At 43.4% G+C, this 26904-nt stretch overlaps 1 protein-coding gene across 6 annotated transcripts in view; it reads left to right on the top strand.

Moving 5' to 3' along the window:
• The first annotated feature begins 3930 nt into the window (after positions 1 to 3930).
• The window catches only part of TP63 (tumor protein p63), a 58960-nt gene continuing 35986 nt past the window's right edge, over positions 3931 to 26904 (top strand). For all 6 annotated transcript variants that reach the window (XM_069974418.1, XM_069974415.1, XM_069974417.1 and 3 more), the window contains exons 1-2: positions 3931 to 4112; positions 13950 to 14204. In XM_069974418.1, the coding sequence (XP_069830519.1) occupies positions 4071 to 4112; positions 13950 to 14204 (297 nt within the window). In that variant the 5' untranslated portion in view covers positions 3931 to 4070. The remainder of the gene's footprint in view (positions 4113 to 13949; positions 14205 to 26904) is intronic.

The following is a 26904-nucleotide window of genomic DNA, read 5'->3' as shown; positions in this document are numbered from 1 at the left end:
ACCAGCAGCCTTTTCATTGGCTGGAGCGCATCACATGGCTTCCAGGTTGCTCAGCCCTGATTGGCTGAGGTTGCTGGAAGCCATGTGATGCGCTCCAGCCAATGAAAAGGCTGCCGGTGCGCAAGCGCACTGGCAGCCTTTTCCATCCCCAGGACCCGGAAGTCAGAGACATCGCTGGACGGCGGTGACGGTGAGGCGGACGGTGGGCGAATGGAGTGGCAATCGTCACCGGAGGGATGGTGAGTATGGTGTCTGTGTGTGTCTGTGTTTTTTTTTGGGGGGGGGGGGGGGTCCCGCCGGAGTTGTCCTTTAACACTGCATAGTGTTGTGTACAGTAAACTGGGCAGAGACTGTAAGCTGTGTCCTGTGTTGTTACACATACCGGGATCTGACTAAGACTGAACTACTCTTCCTGTCTCCCACGTGACTTTTTTTCCCCAGCGTATCTAAGGTGCGCTGTGAGTGGGTGTAGAGTGCACTAGAAGAAGTAAAGAGCGAGATGATAGGAGAGAAGAAAAGATTCCCATAGGTTCACAGAACCATGTGACACACAAATAAACAATTTTCCATACTTTCCATACTTCAGCCGTGCAGCATCTAAGTGCAGATATCTAATACAGCGACATCTAGTGGTGAAACTTTATCACTACCTTCATCACCACTTAAAGGGGTTATCCAGCGCTACAAAAACATGGCCACTTTCCCCCTACTGTTGTCTCCAGTTTGGGTGGGGTTTTGAAACTTCGTTCCATTGAAGTAAATGGAGCTTAATTGCAAACCGCACCTGAACTGGAGACAACAGTAGGGGGAAAAGTGGCCATGTTTTTGTAGCGCTGGATAACCCCTTTAAGTAGAGGCTTTTACGAAGGTTGTAACCAATAGTAACACCCGTGGTGGGACAACGCATTTGCGTTACTCGTTTAAAGGGGTATTCCCATCTCAACAATTATAGGTAAACTTTTAAGGCTCGTAAAGTTAAGGCCCTATTACACCAAGCGATTATCAGCCATATTTGTCTGTTACAGCCGATAATTACTTTGTATAACAGCTAGTATTAAAAGGCAACGATCAGCTGACATGCTCAGGGTTGGCTGATCCTTGTCTTTCAACATGTTGGAAAAAAACTATGACAATGGCGACGGTCTGCTGGCCTTTGCGCCATGTAATAGGAGCGTCTCCCTGCTCTTCCCCGTTCGCTGTCGGTGTGTGTAACAGCAGCAAGCAAGCTCTAATCTGACCGTTCACCGGCCTTTAAATATTTTCTGCAAATACATTCATCTGGCAAACTTTCCTCCTTCTCCTGATAGGCCGCTCTTCCCCTCAATTTGTTGACAGATCATTGTTTAGGTTACCGAGCACACATTGTTTAGGTTACCGAGTACACATATTTATATATATTATACATTATATACACCTTATCCTTATACATCTAAATAAATATATATATATATATATGTATATATATATATATATATACTGTATATATATATATATATATATATATATATATATATATATATATATATACAGTGGTGCCTTGGATTACGAGCATAATTCGTTCCGGGACCGTGCTTGTAATCCAAATCCACTCTTATACCAAAGCAAATTTTCCCATAAGAAATAATTGAAATGTAGACAATTGGTTCCACACCCCAAAAATCATTTTATAATCATTATAGCAGCAGTGTGTATAGCTGAGTGTGAGTGCAAGCACATTATAGCAGCAGTGTGTATAGCTGAGTGTGAGTGCAAGCACATTATAGCAGCAGTGTGTATAGCTGAGTGTGAGTGCAAGCACATTATAGCAGGAATGGAGAGGATGGGAAACACAAGGACTGATAGAGACTGCAGGGAGCAGGAAGGAATGAGCAGGGCAGATGTGGACACAGTATAGCAGCACTCTCTGTCCGAGGAGAGAGGGGTTAAAGCTATAAAGAGATTACCCCCACAGTCCTGTCCCCTGATGCAAACACCAGCCTGAAGTGGATCTGTTATAAATTGGAAGGTGAGAGAGACTTCCTGGGTCAGAGTACTGTGCTGCAGACCCCGCTATGCAGGCCATGCCCCTCCCCCACTCACGCTCCTACCCAATACCAGGAGCTCTTAAACCAAAGCAATGCTCTTAAACCAAGTCACAATTTTGAAAAACTGTGAGCTCTTCTTGCAAAACGCTCTTAAACCAAGTTACTCTTAAACCAAGATACCACTATATATATGTATATATATGTATATATATATATATATATATATATACTACCGTTCAAAAATTTGGGGTCACATTGAAATGTCTATTCCATGTGAGAAATTGCTAAGAAATTGAAGATTTCCTACAACGGTGGGTACTACTCCCTTCAGAGGACAGCACAAACAGGCTCTAACCAGAGTAGAAAAAGAAGTGGGAAGTCGCGTTGCACAACTAAGCAAGAAGATAAGCACATTAGAGTCTCTAGTTTGAGAAACAGGCGCCTCACAGGTCCCCACCTGGCATCTTCATTACATAGTACCCGCAAAAAAACAGCGTCACCATCTACAGGGAAGAGGCGGCTGCCGGATTTTGGGCTTCAGGGCAGAGCGGCAAAGAAAAAGCCATATCTGAGACTGGCCAATAAAAGAAAAAGATTAAGATGGGAAAAGAACACAGACATTGGACAGAGGAAGAGTGGAAAAAAGTGTTGTGGACGATGGATGAATCCAAGTTTGAGGTGTTTGGATCACAAAGAAGAAGGTTTGTGAGACGCAGAAGAAATGAGAAGATGCTGGAAGAATGCCTGACGCCATCTGTTATACATGGTGGAGGTCATGTGATGGTCTGGGGTTGGTGCTGGTAAGGTGGGAGATTTGTACAGGGTAAAAGGGATTGTGAATAAGGAAGGCGATCACTCTGCACCGCCATGCCATACCCAGTGGGCAGCGCTTGGTTGGAGCCAATTTCATCCTACAACAGGACAATGACCCTAAACACCTCCAAATTGTGCAAGAACTATTTCCAGCAGAAGCAGCAGCTGGTATTCTATCATAGGTAATGGAGTGGCCAGCGCAGTCACCAGATCACCACCCCATTGTGGGAGCAGCTGGACCGTATGGTACGCCAGAAGTGCCCATCCAACCAATCCAACTTGTGGGAGCTGCTTCTAGAAGCGTGGGGGGCAATTTCTCCAGCTTACCCCAACAGATTAATAGCTAGAATGCCAAAGGTGTGCAATGCTGGAATTGCTGCACAAGGAGGATTCTGGGACGGAAGCAAAGTGTGATGGAAGAACAATGTTATTTCACATACAAATCAGTATTTCTAACCTTGTCAATGTCTTGTCTCTATTTTCTATTCATTTCACAACGTACGGTGGTGAAGAAGTGGGACTTTTCATGGAAAACACAAAATTGTTTGGGCGACCCCATACTTTTGAATGGTAGTGTAAATCCGTCCACCGATACTTTAGCTGTGAGGCAAAGATGAAGAGGCCGAGTGCGCGCGTTTGCCCTTTCATTCTAACGATAGTCGGGGGCCCTTTAGCACCCAGACCCCGACCAAAACAAACCTCGTACATGTCAGATGTTTTAACTCTATTAGTTGAGATGGGAGTCCCCCTTTAACATGTTAGTGGTTCTACTTCTCTCTCTATATACATTTTGTTGGGTGAGGAGTGCAGCTGTGCAGGGTTCCCTCTATCTCAGCCTATATAGCGGCACCGGGTGTGTGTACCAGCTTCCTACTGGCTGCATGTGGACATGGCCCCCAGGTCCCTTTTGTCCGTCTCTTTTGTGAGGAGTTTTTAAGGAATTTTAACTACTTGGTGAGGTGGGAGAGGCTGATCTGGGACCAAGGTGGAACTTCTGACAGATTGGACAGGTATAAGGAAGGCTCCGCCCCTCTGCTCCTGAATCTAGGTGTATATATATAAACAGAGTGGGAAATAAATGATGTGACAGACAGTGGGAGAGAAACTTCATCATCCTTGGTGTCTTCTTGCAAGAACTCTACCTGCTTTGGGCCATCTTGGGGGGGGAGGGGTTGTCCAAAGATCCTGGAGCCTGAAGAAAGGACAGCATCTCTGATCAACTTCACAGCCAAGATGTTGTACCTGGAAAATAATGCCCAGGCTCAGTATAGCGAGGTAACATATTCCCACTTTATTATTTATTTATTCATTTAAATACAATATATATATATATATATATATATATATATATATATATATATATATATATTATATTGAGTTATACACCTGAAATAACAATGCCATTATACTATATATTTGCATCTTTGTGCTGCTTTATTGGTTTTGCAATGTAGAATGTAGGGATTTTTACATGAATATATATATATGCATAGTGTTCTTTATGGCACATACAGTTTGTATAGTAACCAATAGCATGTTTAATGAGCATGCATTGTATTCTATGTGTACTTTATAATAACTTTTTATTGTATGTGTTTTCTTTGCTATGGACTTTATAATAACTTTTATCCCGGCTCATGGCGCAGGGCTGATGTGACATTCCGGAGTATAACAGTATAAGTGCAGCTGCCGCTTGTGAATGGCCGGAATTACACGGCATTGTGCAATACGATCAGATGTGAATAGCTGAGGACTGTGCGGTACTCTTGGAATGATTAGCTACTTATTGTTACCGGACCCTTTCTACGCTTTAAGTACATATGGTTTGATTACAAGTTTTCAATAGCCTTTTTTTTTTTTGAGTAGTATTTTATGGCCCTGGAAGTTCTCCAAAGATGTCTATGTGAATTGATTGTTAGCGGCGATAATGTTTGTTCTATAGGCAGGTGGAAAGAGAGCTGCTGTTGTTCTTCATGGCGAGGGCCGTTCTGTCAGGGATTGCATTAGCCTCTAATGAGGTGTTGAATGCAGACGGATTATTTACCTAAAGGTGAAAACCGACCATTAACAATTCCACTTGTCCAAATGTTGGACGACATTGGTCAGGTTATGATGGACCTTCATGTGGTCGGGGACATTTCCAGTGTGGGATGTGTTTCTGGTGCACAGACAATGGCCATTTAGGGTAAGACAGCAGGTTCAGTGCATACACTGTCAGTGGAGTCAGCAGCCTCTGAGCATGTCCTGAAACCTTGACCCTATACATCATTACTAGCACTGTAATGATACAAATGGACCATCTGTAATTCTAGTAGTCACATCTTAATCTATCGTTACTTTGCAGTACTCTGCTCAAGAAGAAAGGTTATAGTGCATCATCTTATGAGTAGGAAGGGCTATCAGGGCCTGGTTCACACTGGGGATGTCATTGCATAATGCTTTAAATGAAAGTATACTGTGTTGTCCCATTTACTAGAGAGGTTACTTTCTGTTACTTTCTTATTTTTTTAACATTAAAGTCAATGCAACAACGGATCACGTACAGTTTCATCTCATTCTCTAATCCAGGGGTAGGGAACTTTGGCCCCCCAGCTGTGGCAGAACTACAACTCCCATCATGCCTGGACACACTAAGCCTTAGCTGGAGAGCCAAGGTTCCTTACCCTCTATGTACAGTTTAATCTCGGTCATCAATTCTATAATCTGTATTACTACAATGTGAGATAACATACATGTCTAGGGTGCGTTCACACATACAGGATCTGCAGCAGATTTGATGGCGCAAATTTAATCAAATCTGCTGCAGATCCTGTACGTGTGAACACACCCTTAGGAGACGTTCTTTTCCTGTCTCATACAATTTTGCTAGTTTCGAGCACTTGAGTTTTTGCTCTAGGAAGTCTTGGTGTTTTGCCTAGTCTTTATAAACTGCTTAAACACATTAGAGCAGCCTAAGTGCATGGCTGGTGATAATGGATCAGTTTTAAAAGGTAAAGAAGAAGGGGCTAAGACCGGGGGATTAAGCTGGTAATAGTGTCCAGGGGGCTGGGAGGAAAGGAATTCCACGTCTGTCATGCTTCCCCCCACCCCTATCTTTTTTCCAGCCTCATACCTTTTGAAAAAATGGAAGAAATTGTAATTCAAACATACCCCTATGCATTCTGAGCCGCCCCCATGTGGGTCCTTATGATGTTATTTGATTGTTCAAAGGAAGCAGCCATCTAATATAGAAGCAATGACAACATGTTTTGGTGCACGCTTCTGTAGTAGACGACATTGCCGCAATATCCTGAAAACAAATTTTATAGATTTTACCAGGGGATTGAGCTCTCTTCCTAGACCTAAATAGCCATAGAGTTCAATGTTCTGCAATCTATTACAGCAAATATAGGGTTCAGCCTCTTTTAATGGCGAATGGAGGAAGGTAATTGACAACTGCTCGGAGGATTCTTCTGCTGCAGCGATACAGTTGTCACTTGTCCGGTCCCTCCCTAGTATTGTGCTACAAGCTTTATACACCTGCGTTCAGATTACAGTTTGATGGGAGTTGCTTACATTACTGGTCTACAATAGCATTGTGAATAGGAGTATTGCAAAGGTCAAAATAATTTGGGCAACTAGTTAGCATCTGTGGGCTCCTGGTAGCAAAGTGAGCAGCGTATGTACAGCCAGTCTACTCATTTGCTCCTTTGAGTTGAAACATTGCCATCTACTATCAGCCTGCTTGTATAGTCATCGGTGTCATATATGTGTCTGTGTGTGTATATATATATATATATATATATATATATATATATATGAGTTATAGTTTTGGCCATTAAAGAAGAATCCCCATCTGAAGCCCACTACACCTACCTTTGTATCATAGTGAGTGTGTGTGTGTGTGTATATAGTTATAAGTCGTCTATGCTGAGAGTTAATAACATAAACACAGGATAAACATTAAGAAATCGGTAATCAGTAGCTCTCGTTTTTAGAAATTCTTTTAAAGGGGTTCTCCAGCGCTGCAAAAACATGGACACTGTCTTCCAGAGACAGCCCCACTCTTGTCTCCAGGTCAGGTGTGCTTCGTAGTTAAGCTCCATTCACTTCAATGGAATGGGTTACAAAACCTGCACCCAAACTGGAGACAGGAGCGGCGCTGTCTCTGGAAGAAAGCTTCCATGTATTTCTAACACTGGATAACCCCTTTAAGTTTATAGTCCATTGTCATATCGGCTATTTGTAGTTCTAAGACTTCACCACTTAAAGAGTATCTAAACTTTTATTCAACTTCTGAGAGACAAGTAAGAAGTTATGTTCCTTGGAGGTTTTCCTGCTGTGACTGAAAATGAAGGGCAGAAGCGCTTAGCTGACCACTTCATATCTGCAAGGAGCACAGGCGCCATGACAGTCTCCATTTATCTCTATGAGACCATCGTGGCGTCTGTACCACGTGTGCTCAAACTTCTGAGGAGCAGAAACAAAGGGGCAGGGAGCTACGTCACAGGTTTAAAAAGTTGAGGCCCATTATAAGATGGAGGTAGAAAAAAATGTATAGTATGGCACCGTGTTAGCCAGAAAAATCGGTATCGTGGTAAATACTTGTAATGAATCCCGAAAGCTCACAGCTCTGACTAATCTTTGTTGGCCAATAAAGGAATCACTCCTAAAATACTTTGATTACAAGTATTTACCATGATAAAGATGGAGGTAGTAAATCCCTGATATAGCTGGTTTGCTGCATCCAGTGACGTGTTGGTGAAAGACTTCTCAAGCCTCATTTGTTGCGGCCTTTATTGATATTCGGACCATTCCCGACTATTATGATCTCATCCCGTCATTTGTTGAGTCACAACCACCGCATGATGGTGTTGATCATCTGGCTTTAAAGTGTGTTCAAGCAGATGATGGTGGGGGTTCCTCATGGGGGTGGGTGTCTATGGGTGATTTGAGCTGCGGCTTCAGGAGTGCTTCCTTTTTATTATCTGGATAGTTATGGGAAACTCTTGTGAAACCAGTCTGCAGGTGGGAGGATGCCTCCAAACCTTTCATCTCCATCGCCTTCCATCTCATGCCGTCTATTTGCTCATGATGCTTCATTGCAATATAATAACCGTCCCAGCACATTTGTAATGTTAGGCAACTTGTGGCTTTCCTTATACAGGTCGATTGTTGTAACCACATTTCCTTCTAGGAAAAGACAAAGAATCCAGTAGATTTAGTTACCGTACAACCATAGGAGAAAATACATACTGTATGTCTATATTACCTTCACCCTGAAGAGTAGTGATGATGTGATGAGTAATACGCTCTGACCCTTCTTTAAGGGGGAATTCTTCTATCAGGGATCTTGAAGTGTAAACTTTCGGTTGTGCCCTGCAGGAACTTTGATTTGACATGGAATGTGCAGGAGACAGTCTAGGCTTTGCCCTATAAATACCTGCCCTTAGGGCAGCCAAGAGTCAGAGGTGTCCGCCTGATAGCAAACATACTCGCTGATGTTATTCGGGAGACATTTTAGTCACTATCTTACCTGGTTTCCATTACAGTGGAGGCAAAAAAAAAAATTCAGCACAATACACAAGGCTTTGCACTATCTATCTCTTTCCAATGCACTATGATCAGTGTTATTCACATACACTTGACTTGACTTAAAGGGGTTGTTCCTGCAGGAAGTGGTGAATTCTTTGCAGTCTGGAGAGCAGGAGAGATTTTCTATTGGGTTTGCTGCTGCTCTGGATAGTTCCTGACATGGACAGAGGTGGCAGCAGAGAGCACTGGAGATAATACACCACTTCCAGCAGGACATACAGCAGCTGATAAGTACTGGAGGACTGGAGATTTTTTAATAGAAGTAAATTACAAATCTCTGGCACTTGCTGGGACCAGTTGATTTGAAAGAAAAAAAATTGGTGAACAACCCCTCTAAGCTCACTGTAGTTTCTGTTGATTCTTGGAAAACAAGGTTCCTTGATATTCTTTTACTTTTCCTTATTTGTTATCATATACCGTATCCAATTACAATCCTGTATTTCTACTACCGGTGACAGGTTTTTATTAAAGCAATAGCTACACAAAGTAATCCCGAAGTCGTTCAGCGGGGGCCCCAGTCTTATAGGGTGGTAGACATACACGCTTGATAATCTTTGTCACTAGGCCAACCTATCAGCGGGTTAGGGGTTAGTGAGACGTAGACGTTTGTTTATTCTGTCATGAGATCTTTGCTCTTGAATTTGTTCAGATTTTCACCTGGTTTAGCATTTTACACTTCCTGCCCCCGATACTTCTGTCCGTCTCGTTGACACGTCTTTTGTTAGAGAAGCAACGTGAGAGCGTCTGATGCCGTTCTCCGCTCTCTGGGCATCACACTTGTCTGGGATACAGGCATCTCACCTCGCCTGCTACAAACCCTCTGTAACCCAATCTCTAGAATTCCTTTGCAGCCCGGGCTTTTAAGTATGAGAATTTTTTTTTTATTTGTTCCTTTATTTCTGTTGTGATGGAAACCTGGTAAACGGCGCTTCTGTTAGCGATATCGCAGATCTGCCATTAGCCGCGGCTGTCAGGTGTCGTCTGCATTTGTAGGTTTTATAAATGGAGACAAAGGACCTCCACCTAAGAATTGCAAAATTCCCCATTCCAGCTGTAAACTCTGTGATCTGTGTGACAGACTTAATAGTTAGGTAGACGGAGTTAAGAACCACAATAGACACATTTTGTAAAGCTTGAGTCATCTTTTCTGGGTGCTTATTCACACTTCCCATTAGGCAAGGTACTCCTCTTAGTCACCTTCTTAGAAGGAAGCTGCTTGGCCAAGAGCAAAAGAGCGCCATGACACGCATGATGTTCCCGTGGTGATTATGATTTGATGTGTTATATGTTTCTATATGTTAAATAAACCTTTCTATATGATGCACAGTGCCTAAAAAGAGACACCCCTTCCGTGTTTCTTAACTTCCTTGCCAAGTTCAGTCACATATCTTGAAAGAATGGTAGATATAAGTGTCCGGCACTCACCAAATAAATTTTATTTATTTAAGCGCAGCATGCATGTATGTAGTACAGTCAGGAAGCAGCCAGCTTGACAAGCTAATGAAGGCCGTGCTTGGCCAAAACACGTCCCAACTGTAATACTTATGCATGCTGCACTTGAATAAATAAGCAAAATTCATTTGGTGAGTGCCAGGCTTTTCTATCTACCTATCTTCTATATTGTGAAAGAATGACTTCTTTACCATGGCCTCCGTAATTCTATAACGGTACTAACTGCAGGTTCCGTCGCTAATGTTTCCCAGTGTTTTTAACTCAAAGTACTCAAAAGGTGATCATACACTATTTACAGATATTTATAAAAAGTACAGCATGAGGATCATACGCAAAACCCCTAAGACGCTACAAGAGCAGGATTAGATATGTGCCAGAATCCTCACCATTTTTATGTTCTGTCCTTGAAGACCTTCTCCGTTTTCAATTTTGATGGAAAAATAAAATTATGTACCGTTTTGGTGCCTACAATGGCCTAGATTTGTCATGGTGTGTAAGACACAACCTGTTACAGCTCAGCCTTTAGCTCTGCTACTATAAAAGCTGTCAGTGGTCGCTGTGGGCAGTTTACACCCATTGATTAGTCACGTTTTCAGTACTTTAGGCCAAAAACTGGCTCATGGTACCCAATATATGTCAGTGGGTTAGCATATAGACCGAGAACAGCAAAGAAGCTGCAGCTCAAAGATAAAGCCTAACTAGAAGTGTGACTGCTACAATTATGTTGGATATAGTTATTCTGAGTCTTAAAGGGGAACTATCAGGAGGCTAGACAAATGTAACCTCCTGATATGTCCCTATTGCACAGGAGACGCCGAGGACGATGGTGCATCTCTTATAGCATGTTTCTTACCTTCCTCCTCGGTGTCTTCCTGGGGCAGTTAGTAGTTTGCTCCATGGTGAGACCGCTAGGAGCACTGCCCACTCCCATAGCGCTGATCTGTGGGCCAGATTAGGGTTACAGGGACGGGCAGTGCTCCTAATTGTGCCCCAATGCTCCTAACAGTCTCCCCTGACTGTAGAGCAAACTACTAACTGCGCTGGAACGGCACTGAGGATGAAGGTAAGAGACATACTATAAGAGACATACCCTCCTCCTCGGCGTCAAGACATATCAGCAGGTTAGATTCCTCTTTAAGCAGTTGCTTCTCTGTAGCCTTTTTACTTATGTCCAGTGGAGTTCCATATAAACTATTTCTTGACTATACTGAAAGAGATATATATATGTATGTATACACACACACACACACTCACACATGTACGCATATGTTTGTATGTTCTATGTGTATGTTTTATATCAGTTTGGACATGCTTTAGTTTTACATTTAATCTCCCTTGTTGAGATCACTCGTGTACCTGGGAGTGTCCCTGTGTGCACTTTTGAGACACTGATCTTCACATCTGCCATTCAGTTGTTTCTTTTGAAAGTCCTATATTAATTATGGCTTACCTGTTTGTATTTTACCTTTAAGCAGTCAGACAGGTTCTTATAAAGCAGATTATCCTCAAATGGCAAATTCCCAGCCACCGGGCCTTGTGCTGTTTAGCTCACCTTTCTATGACTGTATTTAGTTGCATGGGTCTCATTGTGTGCCGTGTGGACCGCATCCACCACAAGGGGTAAAACCTTATGTTCTGTGCTATCCTGGCAGATGTAAGGCAAAGAAGACTCTTTTACCTTATAATACGCTCATAAACAATGGCATACTCCTGGACACTTTGTATTCTTCTGACTTTAACATGGCGTCTAGAACAGGGGTACTCAACAACTTTTAGTGAAGGTCCACTTACCGGGGTCTATTGTCAGGTGAAAGTCTAAGCTGAACATTAGTAGTAAATGTGTTTTGTTTCTCTTTACAAATGTTGTTGAACTATTTACATACAGAATTAATGCTTATTAGTGGGAAAACTGGCATTTTTCCTCTCTCACCGGCCCTTTGAAATTAGGTACAAAGGGGGTGACTGCCCCAGTAGTAAAAAATCCCCCTGTGTGCTCCCCCAGTAGTATATAATTCCCCTGCGCGCTCACGCCAGTAGTATATATTCCCCCTGTGTTCTCCCTCAGTAGTAAATAGTTCCCCTGTGTGCTCCCCCAGTAGTATATAATCCCCCTATGCGCTTCCCCAGTAGTATATAGTCCCCCTGTACGTTCCCCCAGTAGTATATAGTCCCCCTGTACGCTCCCCCAGTAGTATATAGTCCCCCTGTGCGCTCCCCCAGTAGTATATAGTCCCCCTGTGTTCTCCCTCAGTAGTATATAGTCCCCCTGTGCGCTCCCCCAGTAACATACAGCCCTCCTGTGTGCTTCGCAGTAGTAAATATAAACCCCTGCTGTGTGCTCCCTTAATTATATAGTCCCCCTCCCATAAAGCATATAACATAAAAAAAACAAACACTTATACTCACCTTGGTCCGGGCGTCTCCTCTTCTCTTCCCTCTTGTGGCCGCACTGCAGCAGTCACAAGAGGCCGCTCCCCCCTGTCCTGGCGCCGGCGCTCCAGTGACGTCACTTCAGCGCCAGCACCAGAGGCAGAGAGCAGCCCCTTGTGACTGACAGGGAGGGAGCCGATGGCTCCCTCCCTGTCAGTGCTGCTGCACGGTAACTATGACGGCAACATAGTTACTGTGCAGAGCACAGCTCAGTATGCAGGTATACAGAGCTGCAGCAGGGGTCCAGACAGCTAGCCTCCGCAGTCCACCAGTTGAGGACCCCTGTTCTAGAATCTACAAGCAGCAGTAGCAATGAAGTATATATGGACAGGGAAGGAACTGTAAATATATTTAGAGTAAAGGTCATGCAGGTTGTAGGGTCAAAACAGTGGTGCTGCTGTTAGGCGGGCCCGGGGGACTGCTTTATAGTTCCCAGAGCTCTCTGCACTAAATGCTTTCTCATCTGCTCCTCTTAGCTCTGCCTCATGTCTCCAGTGGTTTTCTGATTGGACATTAGAGCTGCCACTCAGAGCTGGGAGGAGTGGCCAACTTAGAGCTGCCACTCAGAGCTGGGGGGAGTGGCCAACTTAGAGCTGCCACTCAGAGCTGGGAGGAGTGGCCAACTTAGAGCTGCCACTCAGAGCTGGGAGGAGTGGCCAACTTAGAGCTGCCACTCAGAGCTGGGAGGAGGGGCCAGCTTAGAGCTGCCACTCAGAGCTGGGAGGAGGGGCCAGCTTAGAGCTGCCACTCAGCTGGGAGGAGGGGCCAACTTAGAGCTGCCGCTTCCTGGATACTCCGTGCCGGGGGCCTTAGAACTAGGATTTTCAGTTATGTAACCTGCATGACCATCCCCCTAGGCATGTCCTTTGTATAGTGCTGGCAGTTTAAAACTGCTGACAGATTCCTTTTAGATATAGTAATAACATAGCCTATAATAAAATAGTAATCATTTTTTTCTTTATTTCTTGCTCAAGTCATAATATTTGCTATGTGAACTAAGTTATTATCAGTGTTTATGTTCCTTTTTAAAGGGATAAGATTTTTTAAAAAATAACCTAAATTTAAAAAAAGCAGTGCTCCCCCCATTCCCTCCCTGTGCTGTTTGGATGGTACAGGGGTTCCTCCCTGCCGACCTCCACTTTCTTGTCCATATCTTAACACACAGGTCCCCCATACACCTTATACTTTAGTGCCCGTAGCGGGTTCAGCCATTCACCTTTCCTGACAACGACAGATGATGGAAGTCACTGCTCGATACCTTTTGTTCTGGAAGAGATAATCCTTGTTACCCCATAGAGAACATAGGATGTGTATGTGGAGGACAGGGGACGGACGGGAGAGAGCTTGGCCTTCAGTTATTGGGGGTTTATGGCCACCTCTAATCTGTCTAGAGATAGATGAGGACCAGAGGGGGGAGATCAGGGTCTTGTATACTGATGAAGGGGCAGGGGATTGGTGTGGGGTGAGTATTACCTTTTTTCTACATAGTCTGCCCTGCTTTTTTTTTTTTAATTAAAAAAAAGTTGTGTTCTGCCGGACAACCCCATTGGTTATGGTACGTTGCTTGTGTATTAAACATTTTTCTAAACTGTGTACTATAAATGCTGTGTTTCTTCTTATTCAGGTTGTATCATTGCTTTTGTTCTTTTTTTTTAGCCGCAGTATACGAACCTGGGCCTGCTGAACAGTATGGAGCAGCAGATCCAGAACGGTTCTTCATCCACGAGTCCCTATACCAATGAACATGCACAGAACAGTGTGACGACACCGTCCCCGTATGCTCAGCCAAGCTCGACCTTCGATGCCTTGTCTCCTTCTCCAGCGATTCCTTCAAACACTGACTACCCAGGACCTCACAGCTTCGATGTCTCATTTCAACAGTCCAGCACGGCCAAGTCTGCCACATGGACGGTAAGCTAAATATCATCGAGCTGTATAATAGGACCGTCCACCAATATATTACGCAATGCTCAAGAAGGAAATGATGATACAGAGAGAGGATTTACCACAACTCCATATACAATTGTACTGGGTTCTTTTGAGGGAATCATAACTTATTTACCTGCTCAGTAAGGTTTTCTATTTAATTTTTAGCAAAGATTTAAAGGGGTACTCCGTCAAAAATCTTTTTTTTTAAGAAAGTTATATAGTTTTGGAATTTACTTCTATTTAAAAATTCTCCAGTCTTCCAGTACTTATCAGCTGCTGTATGTCCTACAGGAAGTGGTGTATTCGCTCCAGTCTGACACAGTCCTCTCTGCTGCCACCTCTGTCCATGTCAGGAACCGTCCAGAGCAGCAGCAAATCCCCATAGAAAACGTCTCCTGCTCTGGACAGTTTCTGACATGGACAGAGGTGGCAGCAGAGAGCACTGTGTCAGACTGGAGAGAATACACCACTTCCTGCAGGACATACAGCAGCTGATAAGTACTGGAAGACTGAAGATTTTTTTTTTAAATAGAAGTAAATTACCAATCTATATAACTTTCTGGAATCAAAGGCGCTTTAAAAATAAATAATAACAATATATAATATAAATAATAATATAAAAATAATATAAATAATAATAATAACCAGTTGATTTTTAAGTATAAGATTTTCGCTGGAGTACCCCTTTAACTTTCATTTATTTAACTGCGAGGCCCCTTCACTAAGACCTTGATGTCCTCTTATGTGTGGGGTGTTGCTGTGTTATTACTGAAAACTTTAAGATAATTGAGCGACTCACATGACAAGAAGTGAACATGAAGTTTCTCTGACACGCTGACTGTGTCATTACTCCAGTGACATGAAGACGGTGTAATTAGTAATGCATTATTTATTCTCCTCTCTGTATGGTGAGACACTGTCAGCAGTCACATTCCCATGTGCAGCCTCGGCCTCCTCCCACCTGCTGGAGGAAGACAAGACATCTGGGACGGTGCTACACCTAAGATTTCTGTCCAGTGCGCAAATTACAGGAAGGCCAAACAGCTTCTGCCTGTTGTTTGTTTGCAAATACGTCCTGCAATCAGATGTGACCTGCAGAACCTGTTTCATCTGACACATATGTTACAGATATCAGGTTACTAGTTGGAATTATTTTATAAAGCACTAGGTTGCAATGTCACCAGCATTTTATTTATTTTCAATTACACTATAAAGTCCTGAGAGGTAATGTGGTGTCTGCTTCTTAGATGATCATTGTGGTTTGGGATATAAAGATCACAAAATTAAAGGGGTGAAAGAAAGTGCCAGAGATTTGTAATTCACTTCTATTAAAAAATCTTAAGTCTTCCAGTACTTATCAGCTGCTGTATGTCCTACAAGAAGTGGTGTATTTTCTCCAGTCTGGAGAGCAGGAGAGGATTTCTATGGGGATTTGCTGCTGCTCTGGACAGTTCCTGACATGGACAGAGGTGGCAGCAGAGAGCACTGTGTCAGACTGGAGAGAATACACCACTTCCTGCAGGACATACAGCAGCTGATACGTACTGGAAGACTGGAGATTTTTAAATAGAAGTAAATTACAAATCTCTGGCACCAGTTGATTTGAAAGAAAAAAAAATGATGGAAACCCCCTTTAAAGTCATAATAGCTGTTTAACTACAAAGGGGTGACATTTCCCCAGACAGCTGTAGAGGATTGATGGCCCGCTCCTCTGCCAGGCTTGTAGAGTTGATCATTACATTTAATTGCCATATTCTAAATGAAACCCCACCCTGTTTTACTATAGAAAATGCGGCTGGGAGCCCGGATTAAATCTGCTTTCAGCGCATAAAGTGAAATCACCGTGTGAAGGCGAACAATAAACACATTCCAAAGCCGTTGGCAATATTGGCTGAGAGCCGGGTTTACGAGCCGAGGAGAGACTACAGACACCTCATATAAAACCTTTCCCGACTTCTCTAAAAGTCTCGGATTATTGGATTACCGCGTATGACAGAAGTCGGGATCTTCTCCGTCTCGCACTTCTGCTTCATAAATATTCTCGGCCAATTGTCTAAAAAACTCACTTGCCCTGTAGAGTGGATGTTGCTTTTAGTTCTTGTGGTTTTTACGAGGAAAAGGATGTTATGTTTTTCTCTGCTCTCTTTCATGTCATCTCTACAAACGTCCTGGCCGTCAGACAGGTGGTCAGAACATTAGAGCCCGGCTTTTAACTTACCATAAAGTCGCAGCACCTGGTTTCTTGTCTTTTGCCAGGTAATAATTTAGAGCTTTACCACCTACCAAGACGACGCTATCACTGGTGCTGAGATCCTATTGTCACTGTATCATGTGTCTGCCAGTGAATCCTGACAGCTCTCGCCGCACTTATTTCCTAAGTAATAACAGGTAGCCGGGGACACTCTATTCCATAAAGTGTGTCTAAACTTTCAGACAACTTCTGACAGCTCATAGTGATGTCATAAGTTGTGATCCATGGGGGTCCGGTTGCCAGGACCCTCACTCATTTTTATAACAAAGGGACAGAAACGTCCATGTGAGCGCTGCGTCTCTTTGTTTCTGTTCGGTTTTACTTAAAATCTATGAAACTATCCCCGTCTGTGCCTAGTCCTTGCACCTGGCTTTAGGGGGAACATCCATCTGCTGCCTCAAGGGGTACTCTGGGCGGGGGTTATTTTTAGGGTATGGCCGGGGAAGTGGTGGAAATAGAGGCCACCGGTCACTTACCTCCCCGGGTTCCAGCTCTGAGTCCCGGATTGCGCAGCCCCGTTCTCCTGTATTGCAGCCGCTTCCTGGTCTGAGCTGCGGCTTGAGACGTGACGTCCCAAGCCGCAGCTCAGACCAGGAAGCAGCAGCCAGATGGGAGAACGGGGCGATCCGGGACTCGGAGCTGGAACCGTGGAGGTAAGTCCCTGGCCATACCCTAAAAATAACCCCCGCCCGGAGTACCCTTTTCAGTCATCTGGCATAAGGGACCCATGTTCTTGTGATTGGTGGAGGTCCTGGCGGGTCATTCCTCTACCGATCAGATATTGTACTTGTCCCCTATCCTGTGTTATATGTTTTGTGGAATCTGTTGGCGCTATACAATTAAATATTATTATTATTATTATTTTAAGTCCCCCCCTACTTAGTCCGATAGAAACTACAGTTGTAAATTTCAAAAAAATCGTCAACATTGTGCCGCCTTTGGCCAACACATCGGAACCTGGTTTTGGATGCATGTGTTTGATAGATTGTGTGGATACACTGTTACTCTTTATATAGTTAAAGAGGTACTCCAGCAAAAATCTTTTTCTTTCAAATCAACTGTTGTGAGAAAGTCCAGTCTTCCAGTACTTAGCAGCTGCTGTATGTCCTGAAGGAAGTCAGGGATTCTTTCTGGTCTGGGAGCAGGAGAGGTTTTCTATGGGGATTTGCTGCTGCTCTGGACAGTTCCTGACATGGACAGAGGTGGCAGCAGAGAGCACTGGGTCAGACTGGAGAGAATACGCCACTTCCTCCAGGACAGGAAGTTTATCTTATTGTAATGTGGTACTTATGTTATGTCCTCAGACATAGCAGAGAGTGAGGGGTCCAGCAGCACCAGTAGATCACTAGATACTCAAGTAGGTCAATAGGATACACAGCGGGGATTCACAATCCCATATTAGAGAACCTTTACATCAAGGTAATTCACAGTCCAACAGCCTCCATGGTAAACATAATCCCCTTTTATTTAGCCAAGTGCTGTACAGTATTTCGACAAATCACTGGTCTTTATCAAGTATGATACTGGATGAAGACCATCGATTGGTCAAAACGTTGTATGGCTGAATAAAAGTGGATTATGTTTACCATGGATGCCGTTGGACTGTCAATTACCTTGATGTCATCAGACACGTCAAAAGTTATTGATCACAGACGGTCTCAGCAGCCGCTCCCGCTCTGATCAGAACTGGGACACCTGTTAGGAGCTCTGTCCCCATAGCATCGATTCAGCCCTGACCGGCCTGGTCCTTTCTAATGATAATGAATGCACTGGAGTGGCACCAAGGAGGAAGGTAAGAGACATACTATAAGAGACATACTGTAGGAGACCTGCTGTAAGAGACACACTATAAGAGACATGCTGTAAGAGACCTGCTGTAAGAGACACACTATAAGAGACAGCTATAAGAGACACACTATAAGAGACACACTATAAGAGACACACTATAAGAGACACACTATAAGAGACCTGCTGTAAGAGACATACTATAAGAGACATGCTGTAAGAGACCTGCTGTAAGAGACACACTATAAGAGACAGCTATAAGAGACACACTATAAGAGACACACTATAAGAGACACACTATAAGAGACACACTATAAGAGACCTGCTGTAAGAGACATACTATAAGAGACATACTGTAGGAGACCTACTATAAGAGACCTGCTGTAAGAGACCTGCTGTAAGAGACACACTATAAGAGACACGCTAAAAGAGAGAAGCTATAAGAGACACGCTATAGGAGACACGCTATAAGAGACACGCTATAAGAGACACGCTATAAGAGACACGCTATAAGAGACACGCTATAAGAGACATACTATAAGAGACACACTATAAGAGACACACGATAAGAGACACGCTATAAGAGACACGCTATAAGAGACACACTATAAGAGACCTGCTGTAAGAGACATACTATAAGAGACATACTGTAGGAGACCTACTATAAGAGACCTGCTGTAAGAGACCTGCTGTAAGAGACACACTATAAGAGACACGCTAAAAGAGAGAAGCTATAAGAGACACGCTATAGGAGACACGCTATAAGAGACACGCTATAAGAGACACACTATAAGAGACACGCTATAAGAGACACGCTATAAGAGACATACTATAAGAGACACACTATAAGAGACACACGATAAGAGACACGCTATAAGAGACACGCTATAAGAGACACACTATAGGAGACACACTATAAGAGACATACTATAAGAGACACGCTATAAGAGACACGCTGTAAGAGACACATTATAAGAGACACACTATAAGAGACACACTATAAGAGACACACTATAAGAGACACACTATAAGAGACATACTATAAGAGACACGCTATAAGAGACACACTATAGGAGACACACTATAGGAGACATACTATAAGAGACACTCTATAAGAGACACACTATAAGAGACACACTATAAGAGACATACTATAAGAGACCTGCTATAGGAGACTTGCTATAGGAGACCTGCTATAAGAGACCTGCTATAAGAGACACGCTATAGGAGACATACTATGAGACACACTTTAAGCGACATACTGTAAGAGAGACACACTATAAGAGACACACTATAAGAGACATACCATCCTCCTCAGCATCTCCTGTACAATAGGGACATATCAGCAGGATTCATTTGTCTAACCTGCTGATGTTCCTACCCTCGGGCCCCTGCAGCTGCCATTTCTCTCATTCCGGTCCTCTATCGTCTTCCTGCTTCTGTGTCTGAGCACCCCGACCCCATCAAAAAGATTTTCCCATGAACTGTTAGTTCGAAAACATTGATATCTGTTGAATCCTTTTTGAAGGTGTATTATATATTACCATGTTTCCCCTCCTAAAATAAGACAACCCACCTACTCTACACTCTTACCTAAAGTAAGGCATCCCCCTACTCAAAATTAGGGCACCCCTGAAATTAATTCCAACCTGTGCCACCATCCAGGACTCACCTAATCCCCTCGTGGACCTCTGAAAGCCTGGTCCATGGATGGAACTGCAGATCGCCATAATGGCTGAATGTGAGAGCAGGCACAGTATAGCAGCAGTATGTATAGCTGAGTGTGAGTGCAGGCACAGTATAGCAGCAGTATGTATAGCTGAGTGTGAGTGCAGGCACATTATAGCAGCAGTATGTATAGCTGAGTGTGAGTGCAGGCACAGTATAGCAGCAGTATGTATAGCTGAGTGTGAGTGTAGGCACATTATAGCAGCAGTGTGTACAGCTGAGTGTGAGTGAAGGCACATCATAGCAGCAGTATGTATAGCTGAGTGTAAGTACAGGCACATTATATCAGAAATGGAGAGGATGGGAAACACAAGGGATAATAGAGACAGCAGGGGGCACGAAGGAATTAGCAGGGTATAGGGTGAACACAGTATAGCAGCACTCTCTGTCCGGGGAGAGAGGGGTTACAGGTATGAAGAGATTACCTCCACAGTCCTGTCCCCTGATGTAAGCCCCAGCCTGAAGTGGATCTGCTATGATTTGGAAGGTGAGAGAGACTTCCTGGGTCAGAGTACAGGGCTGTAGACCCCGCTATGCAGACCATGCCCCTCCCCCACTCCCCCTCCTACCCAGTACAGGGAGCTCTTACACCAAAGCAATGCTCTTACACCAAGTCACAATTTTGAAAAACTGATCTCTTAAACCAAAACGCTCTTAATCCAAGTTACTCTTAAACCAAGGTACCATTGTATTATATATTACTAGGTTAGCATCTAGTTAGCAGTATACACATGTAATATATGTTATTAGGTTAGCCTCTAGTAGTGCTGGGCCTCTATCCTATCTGACTGCTCGGTGACTATACATCTGTACGGGGGCCATAGATTTTACCGACAGAGGACAGCCTAGTACTGCTGGGAGGGAAGAGTTGGTCAGGGGCACGGCCCGTACGTTTTAGAGTTCCCTTTAGGAAAGTATTTTATGTAACTATTAATAAAACCACTCCTCAGTTTTGCTGAAGGCAAAGAATACAAAATGATGTGTTTCTGAGATGATTGTTCTTGCTGGGGACAAGACGCGGCTTGCAGGAGAACATCTGCAGCCAGCCCGTTCTGTATGAGATGGGGCCAAGACTTGTTTGTATCCTGCTGCCTGTCATAACACGCACAGGGCAGAAAGAATACCTATACTTCTAGAGAAAAGAAATTATACAGCGCATATTGATTTATGTCTGGAAAATGAATGTGCAGTCCATTAGTCAATGGATTTGGCAATATCAACTGTGCTGTTTTTTTCTTTAGAAATAAGGTCATAGAGAGATGAGAACTGTGACTACTGTCAGCTATAAGCGGAAGAGTCAGAAGGTCAGGGGGGTCGTAGAAAACACTCCAGAAAATTACCATTGTTGTTTAGGGGATCCACATTGCTTAGATCAGTGGTGCTTTCTAAGCCGGAGACACAATATAGACTAGACAATCTATAAATGTACCGGAGTTATCAGGCTGTTTGATAAATCTGTCCCACTTAGGGTCGTATTCCACAGGCCGATGGCGGCCCGATCAATAATGTAAACGAGTGCCGATCTGCTAGATCGCCGCTCGTTTACTGGGCCTATTCCACGGCCCGATAATCGATAGCAAGGGCTGCAGGGACGTCATTACCGATGTCTTTGCAGCCCTTATTTAAACACCATACATTACAGCTGCAGCTTCGGTGCGGCCTGTTTGAGCTGACAGACCGCTCAGCCAATCACTGGCCGCGGCGGTCCTGGTCAGTGATTGGCTGAGCGGTCTGTCAGCTAAGACAGGCCGCACCGAAGCTGCTGCTGCGCGCGGGACCGAGAGGAAGAAGACCAGTAACATGTGTAGGTAATGTATGGTGCTTGTAAAATCGTCGGCCGCCGCGCATCGCTATTCCACATGATTTTAGGTTTAACCCTAAATAAACGATCAGCAGCTGATTGTTGTCTCTATTCCACAGAACGATCGGCCGATTATTGCTCCGTGGAATAGGCCCCTTAGACTGTCTAGTTTGTGGTGTAAAGTTTACAGCATCTATTACTTGGCTTGAAGTCTGCAACAATTTTTCAGGCAGATTCATTTTTTTTATTTTTTATTTTTAGTGCAAAGTAGGCCACACCCTATTTTTGTATAGTCCCGCCCCTTTTTTATACCAAGCGGAAAAGTGTCTGAAAGTTGTAGAAAAGTGTCTTAAATGCTAAATAAATATATAGAAAAATCTTGTGAGACACTTTTTCAGCCAAATTCTGGCGGAGGCAGATAGGATCAGAATGGGGGTTGCCTTAATTGTTGTAATGATGAGTTCATTTCTATTGGTACTTGAACTTCTGGGTTCAGATTTGAATTCACCGCAGATCAAGCGGTGGCTGTAGTGACAGGAACTCTTTAAGGTTATGTACTTTCAAATAAGTGACAAAATTTAATGAGGCACTGACGTTTGAGCTGACTTTGGACAGATGTACAAGTATATATATATATATATATATATATATATATATATAAAAAAACCTCTGCAATATATCTTATCAGACAAAAATGCTTCCTTGTCCTGATATCAAGCATCTTCCCTCCCCTCTGCTAATCTGTCGTCAACTCGAAAATCAGCATAGCAACAACTTTTGTTTACTGGATATGACTTACAATCTGATCCCTGCGCTAACTACTAAGATATAAGGGGGTTACTTCTAGATTTTTAAATAGAAGTAAATTACAAATCTACATAACTTTCTGGAACCAGTATATTTGAAAGACAAAGATTTTCACCCTTTAACTTCAATTATTTAGTGCTTCTACTTTATGACTGATCTTTCTACATTTATTTCAACAGGTCTTTTTGCCGTCTTTGTAAAGTACATGAGTGGGCTGTAAAATAATAATAATAATCCTCGGTAAATGATGTCAGATGTTTTTGTTTTGTTACCTTTATTTCCTTGTTGATTTTACAGAAGTCATGCGGCACATTTGGGCTTGGTACCGCGTATTGTTCAGGCGGTTTCCTTTGCCATAGGCTAGAACACCTTACTGGCGGGCCCACCTACTTAATGCTGCCCCATATTATTACTAAAAGTGTCTAGACAGATGTAAGGAACCATAACAAGGGAGGAGGAGGAGGAATAAAGAGCATTTTCAAGTTTGGAGAAAAAAAAAAGAAAAAAAGTAATTTGGCTTTTCAGGCCTTTTCATGGCACCTTCCATTATACGTCTTGTATAAAACATACAATGAAGAATTATTAAATCGAAAACTTTTTTAGATGTAATTATGAGTTGGGAGGAAGAATGCAGAAGCCTCTAAGTAGCACAGCCGGCTGCCCTGAGGGACTGAATAGAAGGACTGGCCTTGGTCTGTACTGATCTATAGCCCATCATCTTCCTATATTCAGGACATTTTGTGTAATTTTGGCCACTGTGGCTTATTATTGCGGCTGTATAATGCTCCATACTGATCAATGGGAATATTACCAGTTATGTTTATTCTACCTACCTATCATCCGGCTCCTACACAGTATTAGTGATGGGGAATATTAGTCTTTGAGGGCAATGGTGCCAGCCAGGAGCCCAAACTGGAGCTTTCTGGGAGTCCATTCTACAGGAGGATACTGGGTCCCTGGACTGAAGAAATGGTAGAAATAAGGAGTACCTAATATGTTAGGAATAAGAATATTGTCATTGGATGGTAGAGGGTGAGGTACACTGGTGCTCAATGAGCCATAAGATGTTTTACCCATCAAGTGTCACATATATCAGGACACATGGGAACCTTAAAGGGGTTAAGCTGGGTTCACACTGTGTTTTTGCAATCTGTTTTATGCAAAAAAAACTGATGCATTTGTGTACATCTGTTTTGATCAGTATTTCCTGTGACTTCCATTTTATAAAAAAAAAAAAAAGTGAAAAAAGGATCAAAACAGATGCACACACATGCATCAGGTTTTTTTTTGCATAAAACAGATTGCAAAAAAACACAGTGTGAACCCAGCCTTATCCAGCTTGTAAAAATTGCTGGCCTTTCTCCCAGGTAAGCCATGAATTTTTGATTTGTGGTTCCAACTGGTGGCACCCTTGCTGATCAGCGGTATGAAGGGGCAGCTGCACCTCCTGCAAAGAGGCTGTAACCTTTTCTCAATGGCCCCTTTAAAACAGCTAATCAGGGTGTCGGATGTACCCCCCCCCCCCAATATTGATGGCCTGTCATGTTATTACTTATCGAATGGCTCCCACATCCTAGTGTATAGTCATACTATTACATAGCGTTCATGAAGGAACTAAACTATGAAGAATGATGTCTTCTTCTCTCTATTTTTCTGTAATTTGGGGCAGTGCCGTGCAGCCGGGTAATGATGAATATGTAAAGCAGAGCCGAGGTTCAGCTGTGTGAACTGTATAAATGTAAAGGCCGGATAAGCATGTTTGTGCGGACGGCAGATGAGACAGATTTTGAAGACAAAGTTTGAAGACATGACGATACTTGAAAAATATGCAGAAGGCAAGACCAGAGGCGCCGTAAAGCTTGATTACTGTATGGAGCGCGGTTGGGACTTGCCTTTCTCCCGTGGCCTACAGCATTATGTAGAAATTGGGACGCTGAGACTCGTTCCAAAATGCTGCCTGATCAGACCTGCCCATGTTGGGAAAAGTGTTTGAAGTAAACAGGGGAATTACTCACTCTATAATGATGTGTTTTACTGGCAGGGATAATACCGCCATAGACTTATAGAATTGATATTATACCGTGATAAATTATATAACACAAGAGCGGAGCTCCACACCCACTGGAGAAGCATAGGCAAGGATTGCTAAAGACTGTTTCCATGTGAAGGTTGGTCGTTTTTTTTTACAAAAGAGCCGGGAAGGAGGTGACTGAGCATAACATCTGCACCTACCTCCCCATCTCCTGGGGTCCCCTGTCCTCCGGCCTCTTCCTGGTCTTAGCGGGGTCCCGTCTTGGCCATTGACTGGCTGAGTGGACTTGACACTTCACAACCCGGAGCAGGGAACCAGGCATCGCAGCGGGGGGACAGCAGACCCCAGCGCTGGGGGAGGGGAGGTCGGTGCATGTTATGTTCAGCCACCTCCTCCCCGGCCCGCTGCTGGACTTCACCTTTCATTGAGATTCCTATACTTCTGCAGCTAGCTTCATATATATGTCATCATAAAGCCATACATTAGCCACCTCTCTGCCATCTCAATTTTTATGTTATTGCCCTTTATATGGAGCAAAGTCAATTGGTGCATGTAGAGTAAGCTGAAACTTTTCTGACAAAGTCCAGACAAGTACTTGGCAAATCAGAAACAGATGGAGCCAGTGGTGGGCAGATACTACAAGACAGGAGGGTACCCGGTCATTGGCTCTGAGGTGCAGTGCATGCTGGGGGATGTAGTCTCCTGGAATGATTACATATTGTAAAACTGGAATTATTAGTAAAATTTTGAAGGTGTCCAACAATAGGTGGTGGTTTAGTGAGTGCACCTATATGCTTTTATTTATTTTTTGGTAGCTGAAGTTCGTCTTTAAGTTCATATAGTCAAATGAAGCTCAGTTTAAAGGATAACTCGGAGCTTTACTGTGCATACAATGCTGAGTAGTTTGCTTTGTGAATCTTATACTAACATGTTACGTGATGTTCTCATGTCTTTATCAATTTAGGGCTAAATGGCATATTTTGCATTATGGAACTGTACATGTCTGTTACTCAAAGCTGAGCTGTTGGATGTCATTACAGACACATATATTTATATAATATTTGTATAGCGCCAACTGATTCCGCAGCCCTGTCCCCATTAGGGCTCACAATCTAAATTCACCTATCTGTATGTTTTGGGTGTGGGAGAAAACCCACGCAAACAGGGAGAGAACATACAAACTCTTTGCAGATGTAGCCCTTGGTGGGATTTAAGCCCAGGACCCCAGTGTTGCCAGGCTACAGTGCTAACCATGAGCCACCATGCAAAAAGGATTTTGTGTCCACTGAGGACTGCCTATATAATACATGTAAGGTTCCAGCATTGTCTTTGTTGTAGCATAGGATTAATGTAACCAAAGGCTGTCGTCTCTATCATGGTGCCTAAATCACCAGTCATTGAGTCATTCCTAAGCGACTTCTCCCCACCCCACCAGCCTCCACTGATTAATCCATCCCTGTTTGGGGAGAGATATATTCAAAGCCGGCAGGACAGGCAGAAGCCACCGGGGACCACCCCAATGACTTGTCGTTCAGGCAGCATGACAGGTTCCTCTTCTATTCACATTGAACATCTGCTGTCTCCTTATGCCGTCCCACTTTAGCATTCCCCCATCCTGGAAGCCGCACGGTGCACCACCCCGGCCTGTTCTGTTAGCGTCGTCCCCATGAACATCAAATGATCCTCGTCAGTATTCCAGACATAGAGACTCAGACTCCAGACTGACAGCTCTCCCCATGAGCACGCCATTTTAGATGGATCCTCTACATTTATCTGTCATTACTACATTTGTCTCTTAATAAGAGGGGAAGGTTTATGAGGACTTTCTTCCTACAATACACCTGAAGCGGAGACGTGCGGCTTCAGCCCCGGTCACGGTTCCCAGCCTATGATCTGGATACCACTGTTTGATCTCTGGAAATTATACTAAGCTCTTTGGAGCTCTTCTAAAGTGCCAGACGACAAGCTTTCTGCTGCCCCTTTAATTGAATCACATGATGCGTAAAGCTTCTATGCCAACCGTCGATAAAGTCATAACTTTAAGTGCACCTCATTATTGATGGTTTAGAAAGAACTGATCGGCCCTGTGTAATGTTCATGGATAATGTTCTGTAATGACCGTCCCATGAAAAGAAAAGTCATCCGCCATGCGCACGAGCCTTTCTGCATAGTGATTCTGGTCTGGTGTTACCATTATGATAGCAATATACTGTGCATATACTAATATTACTATAATATACCTGATTGTATGTTAGTGTATTTCTATTGTACTTACCAT

The sequence above is a fragment of the Dendropsophus ebraccatus genome, chromosome 6 (assembly GCF_027789765.1).
Source record: "Dendropsophus ebraccatus isolate aDenEbr1 chromosome 6, aDenEbr1.pat, whole genome shotgun sequence".
Classification (NCBI taxonomy): domain Eukaryota; kingdom Metazoa; phylum Chordata; class Amphibia; order Anura; family Hylidae; genus Dendropsophus; species Dendropsophus ebraccatus.
The sequence above is the reverse complement of the archived record's forward strand: the minus strand, read 5'-3'. Positions and strand labels throughout refer to the sequence as shown.